Source organism: Salvelinus fontinalis, chromosome 18 (genome assembly GCF_029448725.1).
Source record: "Salvelinus fontinalis isolate EN_2023a chromosome 18, ASM2944872v1, whole genome shotgun sequence".
Lineage (NCBI taxonomy): Eukaryota > Metazoa > Chordata > Actinopteri > Salmoniformes > Salmonidae > Salvelinus > Salvelinus fontinalis.
Window position 1 is genome coordinate 12,733,856 of NC_074682.1, and position 17,727 is coordinate 12,751,582.

General features: G+C 43.1%; 1 protein-coding gene across 3 annotated transcripts in view; it reads right to left on the minus strand.

Moving 5' to 3' along the window:
* LOC129815003 (contactin-4-like) overlaps positions 1-17,727 on the minus strand; it is a 174,038-nt gene that overhangs the window by 62,975 nt on the left and 93,336 nt on the right. For all 3 annotated transcript variants that reach the window (XM_055868238.1, XM_055868236.1, XM_055868237.1), the window contains exons 7-9: positions 13,530-13,632; positions 13,013-13,197; positions 9,575-9,714 (exon numbers count right to left, since the gene is read on the minus strand). In XM_055868238.1, coding sequence (XP_055724213.1) covers positions 9,575-9,714; positions 13,013-13,197; positions 13,530-13,632 — 428 coding nt within the window. The remainder of the gene's footprint in view (positions 1-9,574; positions 9,715-13,012; positions 13,198-13,529; positions 13,633-17,727) is intronic.

The window sequence follows — 17,727 nt, forward strand, 5'->3', positions numbered from 1 at the left end:
GAAGGAAACCGCTTAGGGATTTCACCATGATACCAATGGTGACTTTAAAACAGTTACAGAGTTGAATGGCTGTGATAGGAGAAAACTGAGAATGGATCAACAACATAGTAGTTAATCCACAATACAAACAGAGAAAAGGGTCGGCCCAAGAATTTAACTCTTTGGCACCCCCTTAGAGTCTGCCAGAGGTCCAGACAACAGGCCCTCCAATTTAATACACTGAACTCTATTTGAGAAGTAGTTGGTGAACCAGGCGAGGCAGTCATTTGAGAAGGCAAGGCTTTTGAGTCTGCCGATAAGAATGTGGTGATTGACAGAGTCGAAAGCCTTGGCCAGGTCGATGAAGATGGCTGCACAGTACTGTCTTTTATCGATGGTGGTTATGATATCGTTTAGGCTCGGAAACCAGATATTGCAAGCTCGGAAACCAGATTGCATAGTGGAGAAGGTACGGTGGGATTCGAAATGGTCGGTGATCTGTTTAACTTGGTTTTCGAAGATTTTAGAAAGGCAGGGCAGGATGGATAGAGGTCTATAATAGTTTGGGTCTAGAGTGTCTCCCCTTTTGAAGATCTTCTTTGGTGATCTGAGACGATACGAAAGAGAGCTTGAATAGGCTAGTAATAGTGGTTGCAACAATTTCGGCAGATAATTTTAGGAAGAGAGGGTCTCGATTGTCTAGCCCAGCTGATTTGTAGGGATCCAGATTCTGTAGCTCTTTCAGAACTCCAGCTGTCTGGATTTGGGTGAAGGAGAAATGGGGGGGGCTTGAGCAAGTTTCTGCAGGGGGTGGCCGGGGTAGGGATAGCCAGGTGGAAAGCATGGCCATCCATAGAAAAATGCTTTTTGAAATGATCGATTATCGTAGATTTATCGGTGGGGACAATGTTTCCTATCCTCAGTGCAGTGGGCAGCTGGGAGGAGGTGCTCTTATTCTCCATGGACTTTACAGTGTACCAAAACTTTTTGGAATTAGTGCTACAGGATGTAAATTTCTGTTTGAAAAAGCTAGCCGTAGCTTTCCTAACTGACTGAGTATATTGGTTTCTGATTTCCTGAAAGTTGCATATCGCGCGGGCTATTCGATGCTAATGCAGAATGCCACAGGATGTTTTGTGCTGGTCAAGGGCAGTCAAGTCTGGGCTGAACCAAGGTCTATATCTGTTCTTAGTTACTTTTTTTTGAATGGGCATGCTTATTTAAGATGGAGAGGAAATCACTTTTAAAGAGCAACCAGGCATCCTCTACTGACGGGATGAGGTCAATATCTTACCAGGATACCCGGGCCAGGTCAATTAGAAAGGCCTGCTCGCGGAAGTGCTTTAGGGAGCGTTTGACAGTGATGAGGGGTGGTCGTTTGACCGTGGACCCTTTACGCACGCAGGCAATGAGGCAATGATCGCTGAGATCCTGGTTGAAGACAGCAAAGGTGTATTTAGAGGGCAAGTTGGTCAGGATGGTATCTAAGAGGGTTCCCATGGTTACAGATTTAGGGTTGTACCTGGTTGGTTCCATGATAATTTGTGTGAGATTGAGGGCATCTAGCTTAGATTGTAGGACAGCCGGGGTGTTAAGCATGTCCCAGTTTAGGTCACCTAACAGTACAAACTCTGAAGATAGATGGGGGGCAATCAATTCACATATGGTGTCCAGGGTACAGCTGGGGGCTGAGCTGGGGGCTGAAGGGGTGTATAACAAGCGGCAACGGTGAGAGACTTGTTTCTGGAAAGGTGAATTTTTAAAAGTAGAAGCTCGAATTGTTTAGGAACAGACCTGGATAGTATGACAGAACTCTGCAGGCTATCTCTGAAATAAATTGCAACTCCGCCCCCTTTGGCAGTTCAATCAATCAATCAAATGTATTTATAAAGCCCTTCTTACATCAGCTGATGTCACAAAGTGTGCACAGAAACCCAGCCTAAAACCCCAAACAGCAATGTAATGCAGGTGTTGAAGCACGGTGGCTATCTTGTTCTAGTTCTATCTTGTCGGAAAATGTTATAGTTATATGTAAATTTCAGGATTTTTGGTGGCCTTCCTAAGTGGCCTTCCTAAGCCAGGATTCAGACACGGCTAAGACATCCGGGTTGGCGGAGTGTGCTAAAGCAGTGAATAAAACAAACTTAGGGAGGAGGCTTCTAATGTTAACATGCATGTAACCAAGGCTTTTACGGTTACAGAAGTCAACAAATGAGAGAGCCTGGGGAATGGGAGTGGAGCTAGGCACTGCAGGGCCTGGGTTAACCTCTACATAACCAGAGGAACAGAGGAGGAGTAGGATAAGGGTACGGCTAAAGGCTATAAGAACTGGTGTAGTGTGTTCGGAACAGAGAGTAAAAGGAGCAGATTTCTGGGCACGGAGGAATAGATTCAAGGCATAATGTACAGACAAGGGTATGGTAGGATGGGAATACAGTGGAGGTAAACCTAGGCATTGAGTGATGATGAGAGAGGTTTTGTCTCTAGAGGCGCAATTTAAGCCAGGTGAGGTCACTGCATGTCTGGGGGGTGGAACAAAAGGTCTAGCTAAGGCATATTGAGCAGGGTTAGAAGCTCTACAGTGAAATAAGATAATAATCCCTAACCAAAACAGCAATGGACAAGGCATATTGACATTAGGGAGAGGCATGCGTAGCCAAGTGATCATAGGGTCCAGTGAGTAGCTAGGCGAGCTGGAGACACAGTGATTCATACAGCTAGCGGGCTAGCAGAAGGGCCTTCGGGGACGTCGCGTTACGTCGGCGGACCAGTCGTGATGGATCGGTGGGGCTCCGTGTCGGCAGTAAAAGGGTCCAAGATAATTGGCAAAATCGGTATAGCCCAAGAAATTGGCTGATGGACCTCTTCAGCTAGCCGGGAGATGGTCTAGCTCAAGGCTAGCTCCAGGCTAACTGGTGCTTGCTCCGGGACAGAGACGTTAGCCAGGAGTAGCCACTCGGAGAGCATCTAGCTAGCTGCAATGATCCGGTGTAAAGGTTCAGAGCTTGTGGTATGAATCCGGAGATGTGGAGATGTGGTAGAGGAAAAGCAGTACGATATGCTGTAAACAGCTAGCAGGCCGTTTAGGTCACCTAACAGTACAAACTCTGAAGATAGATGGGGGGCAATCAATTCACATATGGTGTCCAGGGCACAGCTGGGGGCTGAGCTGGGGGCTGAAGGGGGTGTATAACAAGCGGCAACGGTAGCAGGCTAGCAGAGTCTGAGGAACCGAGGAGCCTGCTGAAACCTACTCGGACGGTTACGTCGGCAGAGCAGTCGTGATGGATCGGCGGGGCTCCTTGTCGGCAGTAAAAGGGTCCAGGCCAGTTGGCAAACTAGGTATTGTATCCCATGAATTGGCTGATGGACCTCTTCAGCTAGCCGGGAGATGGGCGTAGCTCGACTAACTGGTGCTTGCTTCGGGACAGAGACGTTTGCCAGCTAGCTGCTATCCAGTAGCCACACGGATAGCAGCTAGCTAGCTGCGAAGATCCGGTGTAAAGGTTCAGAGCTTGTGGTATGAATCCGGAGATGTGGAGATGTGGTAGAGAAAAAGCAGTCCGATATGCTCTGGGTTGATATCGTGCTGTGCAGACTGGCAGGAATTGACCGGGCTGAGGCTGGCTGATGTCCGAGTTAACGGTGATGACCGCAAGCAGTGGATAACTGACTACTAGCTCGTAGCTAGTCAGCTGGCTAGCTTCTGATGGGGATTCTGGTTCTACGTGTAAAAATAGCAGATCCGTACCACATTGGGTGAGGCGGATTGCAGGAGAGTATGTTCAGTCCGTAGATGGGAATTGAGATTAAAAAATAATCCAAAAATGTATATGAAAAATATACGAAGAAAAACGGCACAAGACAACAGACGCCATCTTGGATTCTAATCAGGTACAAAGAAGACAATGAATGTTGCTGAGTGGCCGAGTTACAGTTTTGATTTCAATCTGCTTGAAAATCTATGGCAAGACCTGAAAAATTACTTCTAGCAATGATCAACAACCAATTTGACAGAGCTTGAAGAATTCTGAAAAGAATAATAGGCAAATGTTGCACAATATAGGTGTGGAAACCTCTTAGAGACTTACTGAGAAAGACTCACAGCTCATTTTCAATAAATGTTTTCACTTTGTCATTATGGGGTATTGTGTGTAGATGGATGAGAAAACAACAACAATTGAATCAATTTTGAATTCAGGCTGTAACAACAAATGTGGAATAAGTCAAGCAGCACGAATATTTTCTGAAGGCACTGTAATTGAACTTATCTGTGCTTCTACACCTGCATTACTAGCTGTTTGGGGTTTTAGGCTGGGTTTCTGTACAGCACTTAAAGATATTAGCTGATGTACGAAGGGCTATATAAAATAAAATTGATTGATTGATTGATTGATCTGAATAAAATAGAAAGGATATTTTTACCATTCCTGAGCTAGTGCTCATTTGAAGTGACTATGTTGAGAGTAAAAGTGATAACTTGAAACAGGTCCTATATGCTAGATTTAGAGTTATTTGGCAACTTTAGTTGTGAATGATACAAGCCTTAGGATGTCTTAGAAATCAAAACATGGGCTGCATGATGCAACTGTTGGCTATCGATGATTTGAGAAAGTCATAAAAAAAGCTTGCTCTCTGTTCCTTGCCTCAGGCTGCACATGCTGTTCTCTCATCAAGTGATCATTTTTACTGTATATGTTCACCCATCAGACTATTCTCAATTTAATCTTGTCTTAAATATGTCAAATCTGTTTTGATTTACAATGGCCCACTGTCAAATGGGCAGGAACAGGGGCAGGGGGGAAAAAGTCATCTGTATGCACTCGAATAGCGAATGGGGGCCGCTTTACCGCCTGTTTGTTTTTGAATCATGCCGGGTAGGCTACTCCATTTCACTCCACGCATCAACCACTGTTTGAGAAGCATGCAGCCTCTCCCTGCGCGAAAGGTGATATTCCACCCAAACTCTGTATGCCATGGGCTCTCCAACCCTGTTCCTGCAGCCAAACCAAGTCAAATCTGTTCGGGAATATCGACAGTACCATGTTTTCAAAACTAAACATTTCATTAAAGTTTTGACAGCCACTCTTTCTGTTCGCTCGAGAATTGAATGAAGGAGAGAGGGGAGGAGATGGAAACGCACAGCGGCGAGATATTCTGTCGCTAAAGGTAATTCATTATTACTACTACTTATTACAAATACAAATTCTAAATAACTGTAGTGAATTTGTGAGGTGAGTTTTAAAAGGATGATACTGTTTTGATGATCAGTGTTTGATGTGATATTCTATTGTATTTGCCTTGACATCAGAGTGGTTGTAACACCCGTCTTCCTCCTCGTCTGAGGATGAGCAAGGATCGGACCAAAGCGCAGCGTGGTTTGAATACATACTCTTTTATTATTATAAACGAAGCCGGAAAAAACACTTGAACAAACTACAAAACAATAAACGACGTGAACAGACCTGTACTTGAGAACATAAAACAAGAACGCACGAACAGGAAGGAACACACGAACGAACGAACGAAACAGTCCCGTGTGGCACAAACACTGACACAGGAACAATCACCCACCAACAAACAGTGAGAACAGCCTACCTTAATATGGTTCTCAATCAGAGGAAACGTAAAACACCTGCCCCTGATTGGGAACCATATCAGGCTAATTGAAAATGAACCAAACATAGAAACACATAACATAGAATGCCCACCCCAACTCACGCCCTGACCATACTAAACAAAGACAAAACAAAGGAAAATAAGGTCAGGAACGTGACAGTGGTTAGAGGGACAATAGAGTGGTGAGAACCAGACCATTAGAACCTGATGGTCGTTAGCGAGTTGGGTACTACTAACGCATGTCCAGAGTGCATAAGAGGAAATTACCGTGACCAAGTGGAATTTGACTGCGGTCAGGACTCATGACTGCTGGTGTGGCGGTAATACGGTCACCGCAACAGCCCTATGGATGACTTGATTGATGTCACAAACAAACGTCTGTCATGGCGGTTTTTGAGATGCATTGGTGTTTAATTGTTGTCCATTTCGGCAGGTATTAGAAATACATTTGCGTTACTGACAGTATCAGAACTATTCATACCCTACTGTGTACCCATGCACTTTAACTACTGACCAAACTTGGGAAGTTAGGTTACACTTTATTTGGATAGTCCCATATAGATGATCTACAGATGGTCATACTATCACCAAATGATCTGCTGATAAGCAACTGCTTGCTAAGGTAACAGTTAAGGTTAAGTTTAGGTTTAGATTTAGAATAAGGGCAAAAGTTAAGGTTAGGGCAAGGGTTAGGGTAAAGTTAAGGGTTAGGATAAGGCTTAAGGTTAGGGTTAGGGCTAGGTCAAGGGTTAGTAGATACTGTAGTTAGTTGGAATGTTGTTGACAGTTATTAAACCTCTACAAACTATCTACTTGGGATTAGCCAAATAAAGTGTCACCGGAAGTTATTTTTTTTTTTAAATTAAGCCATAAGCCATTGCAGTCAGCTCAAATGTCCAAATGAGCAGGAGAAGCAGAAAAGGTCCCCATTGATTTACTGTAATGAATCATTACAAATGGTGTATCTTCCCCGTTTCTGCTCTCCTTCCATCAGTGACCTTTAGTTATTAGATTGATGAAGCTGCACTATTTGATGGTGAAATTTCAAACAATGGAATACCTCTGCTTGAGTCATCTATTTATCGAAGTGCATTGCTAATCCACCCATTTATTATGTCCACATTAAGGAAATCCTACGCCATGGGAACTAACACCGTCAATGTGTCTAACCTTTTACCACAGATACTGTACACTCAGAGGCATCAGATACACATGGTTCCCAAATCTGTGCAGTCAAACTATCCGTGTAAAATGAACCGGCTGAATCAACGTTGTTTCCATGTCATTTCAATGAAACGACGTTGAACAAACGAGGAATAGACGTTGAATTGACATCTGTACCGAGTGGGATGGTATGAAAATACTGCTTGCAAAAAGTGATAAAAACAACTAAGTGAAAGTATCCCTCTTTCATAGAGACAAACAGATGGGGGGGGGGGGGGGGTAACTGCTACCAACTCTATCATAGAGACAAACAGATGGGGGGGGGGGGGGGTAACTGTTACCTACTCTATCATAAAGACAAACAGATGGGGGGGGTAACTGTTACCTACTCTATCATAGAGACAAACAGATGGGGGGAGGGGGGGGTAACTGTTACCTACTCTTTCATAGAGACAAACAGATGGGGGGAGGGGGGGGGTAACTGTTACCTACTCTTTCATAGAGACAAACAGATGGGGTGAGGGGTAGGTAACTGTTACCTACTCTTTCATAGAGACAACAAACAGATGGGGGGAGGGGGTGGTAACTGTTACCTACTCTTTCATAGAGACAAACAGATGGGGGGAGGGGGGGGTAACTGTTACCTACTCTAGTTCTTTCCTTAACCAACTGAGAGAACAAATCATACCATTCCAGCAGACCTCGCAAAGGTTTTTAATCAAATGTGATGCAATGACTAGACAGATTGTTAATTATGCACAGCTGAAGGCAACCCTAATCTGCCTTCATGGGGGAAGGAAAGAGAGAGAGCCTGCTGCTGCTGTTTGGAGCACTGCGTCTTGTAACAATAAAATGAGCCTGCACCTCTCATTTCTACTACATATATAACATTGAAGGATTGATCGATACCGTCTGTTTAGTTTGTGAACATTTTGTGTAATTAAGAAAATGAACATCAAGTCTGCTTATTTATTACGTCCAAGCTGTGCCTGAGTGCCCACCATCAATCTCCAGAAAATAACCTGGCCACATACTGTAGCACAGGGGACATGGCACGCTCCCATTCAGGGCTATTGAATAATATTTCCACAAAGCCATACCTTTATTGGCAATAATATGAGCCGAACGAATAACTTTGCATTTGCGGTCTACACTGTACAGTGTCGAGGTAGTGTTCAGCTCTCATTACTGTGCTCGTGATGGGTAATTTGAGGGAGGCACGGGGATATGGTACAGGAGGTCTAGGATGCATAGTAGTCAGTGTGTTTATAAGGGGCTGGTTAAAACAAATCTAGGATGTGTTTCGGATGATGTCAGGGTGGTTATAAAGGGCTAACCTCCTTTTTCTCCGTTGGTGGTACAGGATTAATGACTGCACTCTGGGAAGAGAGATTTACCAGAAGATTACGGTGGGTCTTATATTATGGTGCTCAGACAACCATACAATTGTTTGCTTGTTTGGAGTTTGGTCTCTTAAAGGTGGACTCAGCGATATGACATAGATGCAGAAAGTAAACAGCATAGTGGGTCAACTTCCGCAACAACTAAGAGCGTTGAAGCGCGAGGCTCAACTTCTCTGCTGTTTTGGTGCCCTGGCTACCACGCTGTAACAGCGTGAAGCGAACCTGTGCACATGAGCAGATACTGGGTGTGACTGTGTGAGAGCGAAGTGTTGCATCTCGCTCATCTCAAAATCTGCGGCGCTACTCGTGGCAACGTCATTTCACTGCGTCTACCTTTAACAAACCAGCTTAGTAGACACTTTGAGGATATTGTAAATCCTGTAAGGTAAGTGGTGTTCTGGGGAATGGAACAGTTTAAAGCCATGCTCTGAGTAATAAAGGTGATATCTAGCCAAATTGTGTTTAGATTTCATTGTTTTTACTACCAAGTGCACCAGGGACTCATATACTGGGAAAGAGAGGCTGAACAAGCCAAGGAGGAAATACACTGCTTTGTCAGTACAATGTTTATTACAGTAATTGAAGTTCATAAAACTATCTGCATTGGGTATGCCAGTGAAATGAGAATCATGTCTGTTAGGCACAATGCATTTATCTGTTGTATCATCCTGAATCAGCTCCAATTAACTACACTGTGAGCTAAATGCAGAACTACAGTAGGGCACTGGAAACTTTCAAAGTTTACCAGTAAACTACATAAATTTTGGTAACTTTCAAGGAATATATGGCATTTTATCAGATGACATATAGTGGTCTTTTTGGGTGCTTCAGATTATCACAGGTGTCTGTAATTATCTCTGGCTGTCTGTGTGGCCTTATCACATGCAAAATATAAAAAAATCTAATAAGATAATTTTTAAATAAACATTTGAATGAGACAGAGCTGTAAAACATTATCCTAAATATAAACCATAAACTTAGTGAATACCATTGCTGTTTAATATGAGGGTTTCAACATGAAATATCCTTTATATTTTTTTACACACTTCTTTTTACTTTGTCAATATGTCTTAGTTGTAAATGTTTTGGCGCCGAACTGGAGGCAGTTGTGAAGTAATACAATAGTTGTAAGAGCTGCAGATTTATTCGAAACGAATTAGATTAGATGCTTTATAATTAGGCTATTTTCTCTTGAACCATATGGTCTACCTAGTAGAAACGCATAGACAATATGGACACAGATATAACAAATGAATACTATATAAATAAATGTAAAAAAAAGTATAAATGTATAAATTACCAAAGTTACCATAAATTGCCATAAATTACCTTTTAATTACCAAATTTACCAAACATTACAGTAACTTTGGTAAATTACCAGTAGCTTTGCAACCCTATGTAGAACTAACCTCCAGTGATTCCAGGTTCTCTCCATTCTTCATCCACCTATAGGAGGGCTTGGGCTTTCCAGTGGCCTTGCATTCCCACACCAGAGAGTCGTCAATGGGCTTCTGCACATCCTGGGGTTTCTCTATCAGATGTGGAGGGGCTGCATGGTCAAAACAACATGGCTGTGAATTAGAACATTCTCATACAGATCCCATTTCTCGCAGGTAGCCTATACTCCTCATACTTCGAAAACAATGTAGAGTATTTTGAATGAGTTATGTATTGTTGCAAATTGACTTTGTGCTTGGACATAAGTAGAACCAAAAAATACAGTAAATGGCGTAAATGGTATATGACTATCCTAGTGTTAGGTTATGTGTGCTGCTGAGACAGTGAACAAAACAATCCAGATGTATTAGTGTATACATTGGTGGGTAGCACATTGCCATAAAATACCTCTCCCAAAAACCATTCAAGTAAATGATGGTGGAATTATACAGGAGCTTTATTGATTCCTACAGTAGTGTCCAAGTAACTCATGACTGGTTAACAAATTAGCAAGGGGGAAAATAAGGAACATAAACCTCCAGATTTACTATCCTCGTAACTCTCCATGTTGTGGATGATGTGTAGGTCAATCCGCCATCATCCTCTATCACACCAGGTCATTGTCACGACAAGAGTAATGACGCACTATACATTTCCATTACGCAGCATCTGACTAATGCCATACTCCCCGACTGACCTTTGAGGTGACTTCTCTGTAATAGTACATACAAATCCAACTCTAATTGGGTTCCTGCTTCAGCTCAGCTTTTGCTTCCAAGAAATTCGAGATGAAACAGTTAGAAATGCAATAGTAATTGCAAACGTATCCCTATACCTCCTGTGTGTATTCGATGTGGTGCATGTGTGTGTGAGAGGAGAGAGAGCCATAGGAAACAAATGAAAAAGCGAGAGCGGGTGTGTTGGCGTGGTCTGTGGGTCTGTGTGGGTATTAAGAGGTTAGCCAGTGTGTGTTTTGGACAGAAGTGCCCCTAGATGAGATAGCAGAGAGAGGTACTCTGAGACTCCATTATCACCAGTCATTTAGCATCACATCCATGCCAGTGCAATCTTAGAGAGAAGCCTAGTGGTCATGCTCCACCCTCTCCACCTCCCAGGACCCCTTTGTTGTTGTTTTTTTAGCCCTCTGTCACTCCATCCCTCAGCCACTGTGAACGTATCGACTCTCAGTCACAGACCACCAAATGAAAGCAGGCAGCCCATCCCTGGCTGCATCAGGCCCAGTGTTCACACAATCAGCCCAAACATTTCAAATCAACCAGCTAAAGCAAAGAGGGAGATTGGAGATAGGCGATAGGAGATAGGCGATAGGAGATAGGAGATAGGCGATAGGGGAATCAGAGTGAAACTGACACGTGGTTTTTATATTCATGGCATTATCTTGGGATACTGCTTACTGTAGGAAAGTATTAAATACACTGCAGAGGCAAATTGTTGATTAAAATAGAGAACCCAATGGCAGTCTATATGCATAGTTGGTTGTATTTAATTAGTTGTATTAGGCTACTTTTTAGATTACATTCAAATAGAATAATGTGCAACATTTCCCCATTTTATCCCAAAATGCTCTCTCCAATCAAGAGTAAAACAACAGACATTTATTTGAACGTAGCTTCGACTGACATGAAAGGATCATTACCATTCACCTTGTTAAAACACAAGACGTGCAGAACCCTGTTAAAGCATTAACATCTAACTACTAAGGACACAGTGATCAGCAGACTCTCAGAGTTAAATAATGCATTCAGCTCTTTCCTAGGCAGAAAGCTGAGGCTTTCGCAGCTTTGTGACTGCAGGTTGTAGCGATGTACACGAGATACACTTATCGATTCCCTGATTCTCACACACTGCTGACAAATGTCTCAAAGGCTTAATTCCAAGGGACTTCAAAATAAGATTACAGATATATTTTTATCACCTGGAGAGAGAAAGAGAGAGAGAGAGAGAGTAGAGAGAGAGAGTAAGTGAGAAAGCACATCAAAAGAGGGCAGACCTGCTGCTAATTCGGACAAACCATCCCCCATAGCTCACAGCCAGAGCAACGCTGCTGCTGGGTTCCATTACAGAGAGGTGCAGGGAGCTTTTAGCGAGACACCTTGTAAATAATGGCAAATTGTTTAGCGCAGACAATGAGTAATTTGTAAAATATATCATAAATATTTACCCATACTAAAATAGATGGTCTGTACGGACGTACGACTGTTATCATCTGCTGTGCTGTTTTTTTTTAAACCTCATTTTATAATGCATACAGCTATGCTGTATCTCGTTGCCGCTACCATAGCGAACATACTTTCATACCATTAGTCCAGCCAGCCATGTTAGTTTTTAGTCTTTTCCAGCATCTGTGAGTGATTCACATTGTGTGGAATATAAACAATTAAACAACACGTGTAAGAAAACCCGACGAGCTATTCTTGTAAATGGGTCCTTAGGCATGCAGCATAGAACGACTCCAGAAGGGAGAGATCAGTGGTACGGCTAGCCTACAGGTACTTACTTAATAAGGTGGACGTCGAGCATGAACAATGATATCGCATGACTACTGGAGAACAACGGAAGGTCACGACCCTTCATTTGAATGTTCATTTTACTTTTGATAGAGCCTGTGGTCTCTCTCTAGATACAAACACCGCTGCTCTGTTAAAATACTGTTAAAATACAGATTAAACATATGGTGGAGTTAATAACGACTACTACTGGCCATAATAGGGAAAGGAAAAGCATGCTGGTAGCAAGGTTGAGGGGAACTATTTAACAATTCCTCTTTACTTGAAACGTTCTGAATAGACAGTGATGTTTTGATAACTTTACCTCAATAATTACGAGGAAAGTCCACAAATAATACAGCCATATTCAGCAAACTACTACAGTACATTTGCCATTTAACAAACAGTGTTTTCACCTTGTCGCCTCGGGGATTCAAACCAGCAACCTTTCAGTCACTGGCACAACGCTCTAACCGCTAGACTACCTGCCACCACTCCCCTTCCACTTCATCCAGATGCTGCACTGCAGATAATTCATGGGGTATATGTGGCCCTGGTCTAAGTATGCAGTATAAGAGCTTTGATCTCCAGTCAAGTTGGATATCAATCATGATGCCATCTGTTGGAGCCCAATACAAGGTCACATCCAAGGTCTCCTCATTCACATCATCGCCGCTTTAATCTGGATCAAAATATTAAAGGCATATTGGCCACCAGGGCTTTAATCATTTGGGATGCGCTGTTAAAACGATGCTCCCCCATGCAAAGTGGCGGCGCCGCAGTTGATTACCAATGGCTGTTTTAAACCCAGTAAGGTCTCCGTTTGATGCCTCTCAGTCTAAGTGAAACTGACACATGAAGCCTTCCCTGGTTCAAATATTCATGTGGTTCAGGATCACCTACCGTAGAAAGAGAGTTTTCCTTTTACAGTGTTCCTCCCCCTGGAGTTCTCTGCCACACACTCGTATGTGCCCGCGTCTTCCTGCTGGAAATAGGGGATTTCCAGGACGCCACTGGCTTTCCTCACGTCCACCTTCCTAGAAAAGGGGATTCCGTCCATTCTCCTCCAGTTTATGGAGGGGACAGGGCTGGAGGGAAGAGTAATGCAGAGAGGTAGAGAAACCTTGTAGCATGTTCATACAAACACAAATCATTGTAACATCGCCACCGTACTTAACCTATATGGATTCAGTGGATTAGACAGAAAAAAGTCAAGTAGGGCATACATCACTCAGCTAGTGAACCAGGAGTCTCACACGGCCCCAACTGTACCAGAATTCTCAGATTTGCAGCCCGGCCTCAATCCGAGGAGGGTTGGAGGCATGCAGTGAAACATGAAAACTCTCATGCTGTTTGTTAATAACCTTCTGCTTTTCATGTATTTGTGTGCCTGTTAAATCAAAGCCCAAAGCGTACTTACTTTCCTAATGCAAAACACTCCACTTTCACTGTTGATCCTTTGGCTACATGGACAATCTCTGGAAACTGAACTTCGATCTTTGGCTCGTATTCACCCATTATACCTGAGGAGAGAAATTCACAACCAATTACAGGAAGGCAAAAAAAAAAAACTAAAACAACATGGAAACTGCTGATATGTCGTTTCCTACATATGTCCTATAAGCGATTACTATCATACGTCTGAGAAGTGGTTATTTTGGAACACCACTAACAGGTTTTCTCATTGCTGCTGGTATTCTTTATCTACAATCCTTTATCACATTTCCAAAGGTTTCTCAGCCCAAATGAGCTCTTGATATTGCGAGGCAAGTGTTATCTGGATGGTTCCCTGACTGACCGTGAAAGCTCATTCTCATCCGTATCTCCATTTTATAATACTGGCAGGTAGCCAAGGGCCTATCAGCCATGGTAAATGAGACCGCTGGACGAGGCTCTAATGGTCTCATACCCAGGGATTCAGCTGGGCTGGGTCCTGCTGGGTCCGAGACCCGCCACCTATGATCCAAATGAGAGCCAGGCGGAGCTGAGACCCGGTACCTTTGGTTATGCTAATGTTTTATTCTATAATGAAACATGTGTTGTCCATATTTAATTTTCCACAGCCAACAACACAAGTAAGCAACAGCAGAATCAGACGACCCAATAGTAGAATAGTTTACCTATTCAATTGTTCAGCCTGTCGCTTTCTATTCAAGAAAATGATATTCCTTACATTCCTGGGGTCCTGAGTGGCGCAGCGGTCTAAGGCACTGCATCTCAGTGGTAGAGGCGTCACTGCAGACCCTGGTTCAATTCCAGGCTTTATCACAACCAGTTGTGATTGGGAGTCCCATAATTGGCCCACTGTGGTTAGGGGTAGGCTGTCATTGTAAATAAAAATTTGTTCTTAACTGACTTGCCTAGTAAAATATAGAAATGTGACATGTCTATTTTAATACTGACTAGCTCAAACATTGATAATCATTGAAAATTGCAACCTATTTTGAAAGTGGGGATGCAGCTGCTCCATTTGCGCCATCACTCGGGTGCCTATGAGCGTCATCATTTTATCTGAAACATTGAATTTAGGCATCCTGCTATTAGCCCATAGAAATGCACTGAAAAGCAGATTCATGCATGGAAAAACAGATAGTCAAAAAAACCAATCAAAAGGAAGCATGTCTCGTAGAGAGAAACTGAGAACACCATCGTGTTTAACCAGTTCTCATAGGAGGGGACACAGGCTAATGTGACCTGTGTGACTCTGGAGGGTTCATTATTGGCATCTCATTGTCACACCAGCAGGTCTGGTGCATTGATAAAAACAACAAGTTAGAAATGAAATAAAAACAATGATACCTTCTCATGCGGCATCCTACAAAATAGCATGCACTAGAAGTAGTGATTCCAGACTATCAGAGATCCACTGTCGCGCCAACATAACCGTCAAATGCTGCTGCTGCTGCTGCTGCTGCAGAGGGTTGTATCTAAACAATTCCCACCTGACTGCTTAGATACATTCAGTGTAATGTACTGTAATTCTGCTATACTACCCGTGGCAATATTTAATGATACGTAGACTGACTACACACACAGTAAATGTTTCCCTTGATTCAACCAAATGTAGTTGTCTTAAAGACCATATTCAACAGGGAGGCTTCGTTTACTCATGTTCATATCTAAGAGGAATGAATTAGTAGTTGGTAGTGGTTTTCATGCTAGCATAAGGTACTATAGTTTGCTGTACTTGCGCCTGACATATTTGCTAGATATGGTTCACAATCAGTAGATGAAATGTCAGGAGTATTAAAAACGACAATACTCTACCATGAATAGATCACACATATCAGCATTTTATCCCTGCATGGTGTTAAACATCAGTTAGATAAATAATTATTCCTAGGACCAAAAAGCCAACAATTAGATCACTCTCAGACAAATGACCTTTCCATTGGAGAGCCTTTGATAAGGCCAGCCTGAAGCACCAAAACCATTGGCTAGTGGGCTATCTTAAAGTTGCAAAGAAACAGCTAATTAACCTTTGGAATTAATTTGTATTCCTTAAAGGCACAGTGCAGTAAAAAAAAACGTGATTTACCTGTGTTGTATACACTCAGTGGACAGTTTATTCGGTACACCACCTCGTTCACAAAAATGGTTAGTTCATATAGACAGTGAGTCATGTGGCCATGGCTTGCTATATAAAGCAGGCTGACCGGGGTTCAGGCATTCAGTTACTGTTAAATTGAACGTTAGAACGGGCAAAACGAGTGACCTAAGCGACTTTTGGCGTGGTATGATAGTCGGTGCCAGGTGTGGCGGTTCCAGTTTCTCAGAAATGGCCGGCTTCCTGGGCTTTTCACGTACAACAGTGTTTAGGGTTTACAGAGAATGGTGCGACAAACAATAACATCCAGTCAGCGGTAGTCCTTTGAGCGAAACGGCTCATTGATGAGGTCGAAGGAGAATGTCTGGAACCGTGCAAGCTAACAGGCGGGCCACAAACAGGCAAATAACGAAGCAGTACAACTGTGGTTTGCAGAACGGCATCTCATCGGTCCTTGTCCTGGATGGGTTATTGCAGCAGAAGACCACACCAGGTTCCACTCCTATCAGCTAAAAACAGTAAGAAGCGGCTCCAGTGGGCACGCGATCACCAACTGGACAAAGGAGTGGAAAAACATAGCCTGGTCCGACGAATCCCAGTTCCTGTTGCATCATACTGCGGCAGAATCAGGATTTGGCGTAAGCGGCATGAGTCCATGGCCCCATCCCGCCTGGTGTCAATAGTACAGGCTGGTGGTGGTGGTGTAATGTTGTGGGTAATGTTTTTCTGGCACACGTTAAGTCTCCTGATATTAATTGAGCAACATTTCCATGCCCCAAAGAATTCAGGCTGTTCTGGAGGCAAAGTGAGATCTGACTCGGGACTAGATGGGTGTACCTAATAAACTGGCCTCTGGGTGTCTATATTTCCACACTATGACATTGGAATAATACTGTGAAATTGTGAAAATTATGATAATGCCTTTTTAGTGTAAGAGCTGTTTGAAAAGAGCACCTGAAGTTTCAGCTTGTTTTGGTGGGATGAAGTTTTGGGCTTCCATGGTGACATCACTATGTGGTAAATTAGTTAATAGACTAATAAGAAAGAGAATCTCAAACTCTGCCAATAACAGCTAATTGACAGTTTTCCTCTCCCCACTCAGACCACTCCTAGACAGACCTAGGAAAATGTTTGCTTGATAAATTGTTCTTTGCTACTTTCCTTTTACCAATTTAATTGAAAACAATCACAGAAAATGTACTTAATTATTCAGAAATGATTTGATATTGAGATAAAAACGACTGCATTGGACCTTTAAAATCACTGTCCTACTTTTAGTTTGTTATTTCTTTCTTCTTTTTCAATGGCCTTGAGCAGATCTTTCACTCCAACTGTGTAGGCCTCAGTTAGAAACCTATGAACAAACACCAGTTAATCAATTAAATTACAATTTGTTTGTCTCAGCTCAGCAATCAACACCATAGTGCCCACAAAGCTCATCACTAAGCTAAGGACCCTGGGACTAAATACCCCCCTCTGCAACTGGATCATGGACTTCCTGATGGGCCGCCCTCACGTGGTAAGGGTAGACAACAACACATCTGCCACGCTGGTCCTCAAAACGGGGGCCCCTCAGGGGTATGTGTTTAGTCCCCTCCTGTACTCCCTGTTCACCCACAACTGCGTGGCCAAGCACAACTCCAACACTATCCTTAAGTTTGCTGACAACACAACAGTGGTAGGACTGATCACCTACAACGATGTGACAGCTTATAGGGATGAGGTCAGTGACCTGGCAGTGTGGTGCCGGGACAACAACCTCTCGCTCAACGTGAGCAAGACAAGGAGATGATCGTGGACTTTAGGAAAAGGAGGGCCGAACATACCCCCATTAACATCGACAGGGCTGTAGTGTAGCGGATCGAGAGTTTCAAATTCCTTGGTGTCCACATCACCAACAAACTAGAATGGTCCAAACACACCAAGACAGTAGTGAAGAGGGCACGACAACACCTTTTCCCTCTCAGGAGACTGAAAAGATTTTGCATGGATCCCCAGATCCTCAAAAAGTTATACAGCTGCACCATCGAGAGCATCCTGATCGGTTGCATCACCGCCTGGTATGGCAACT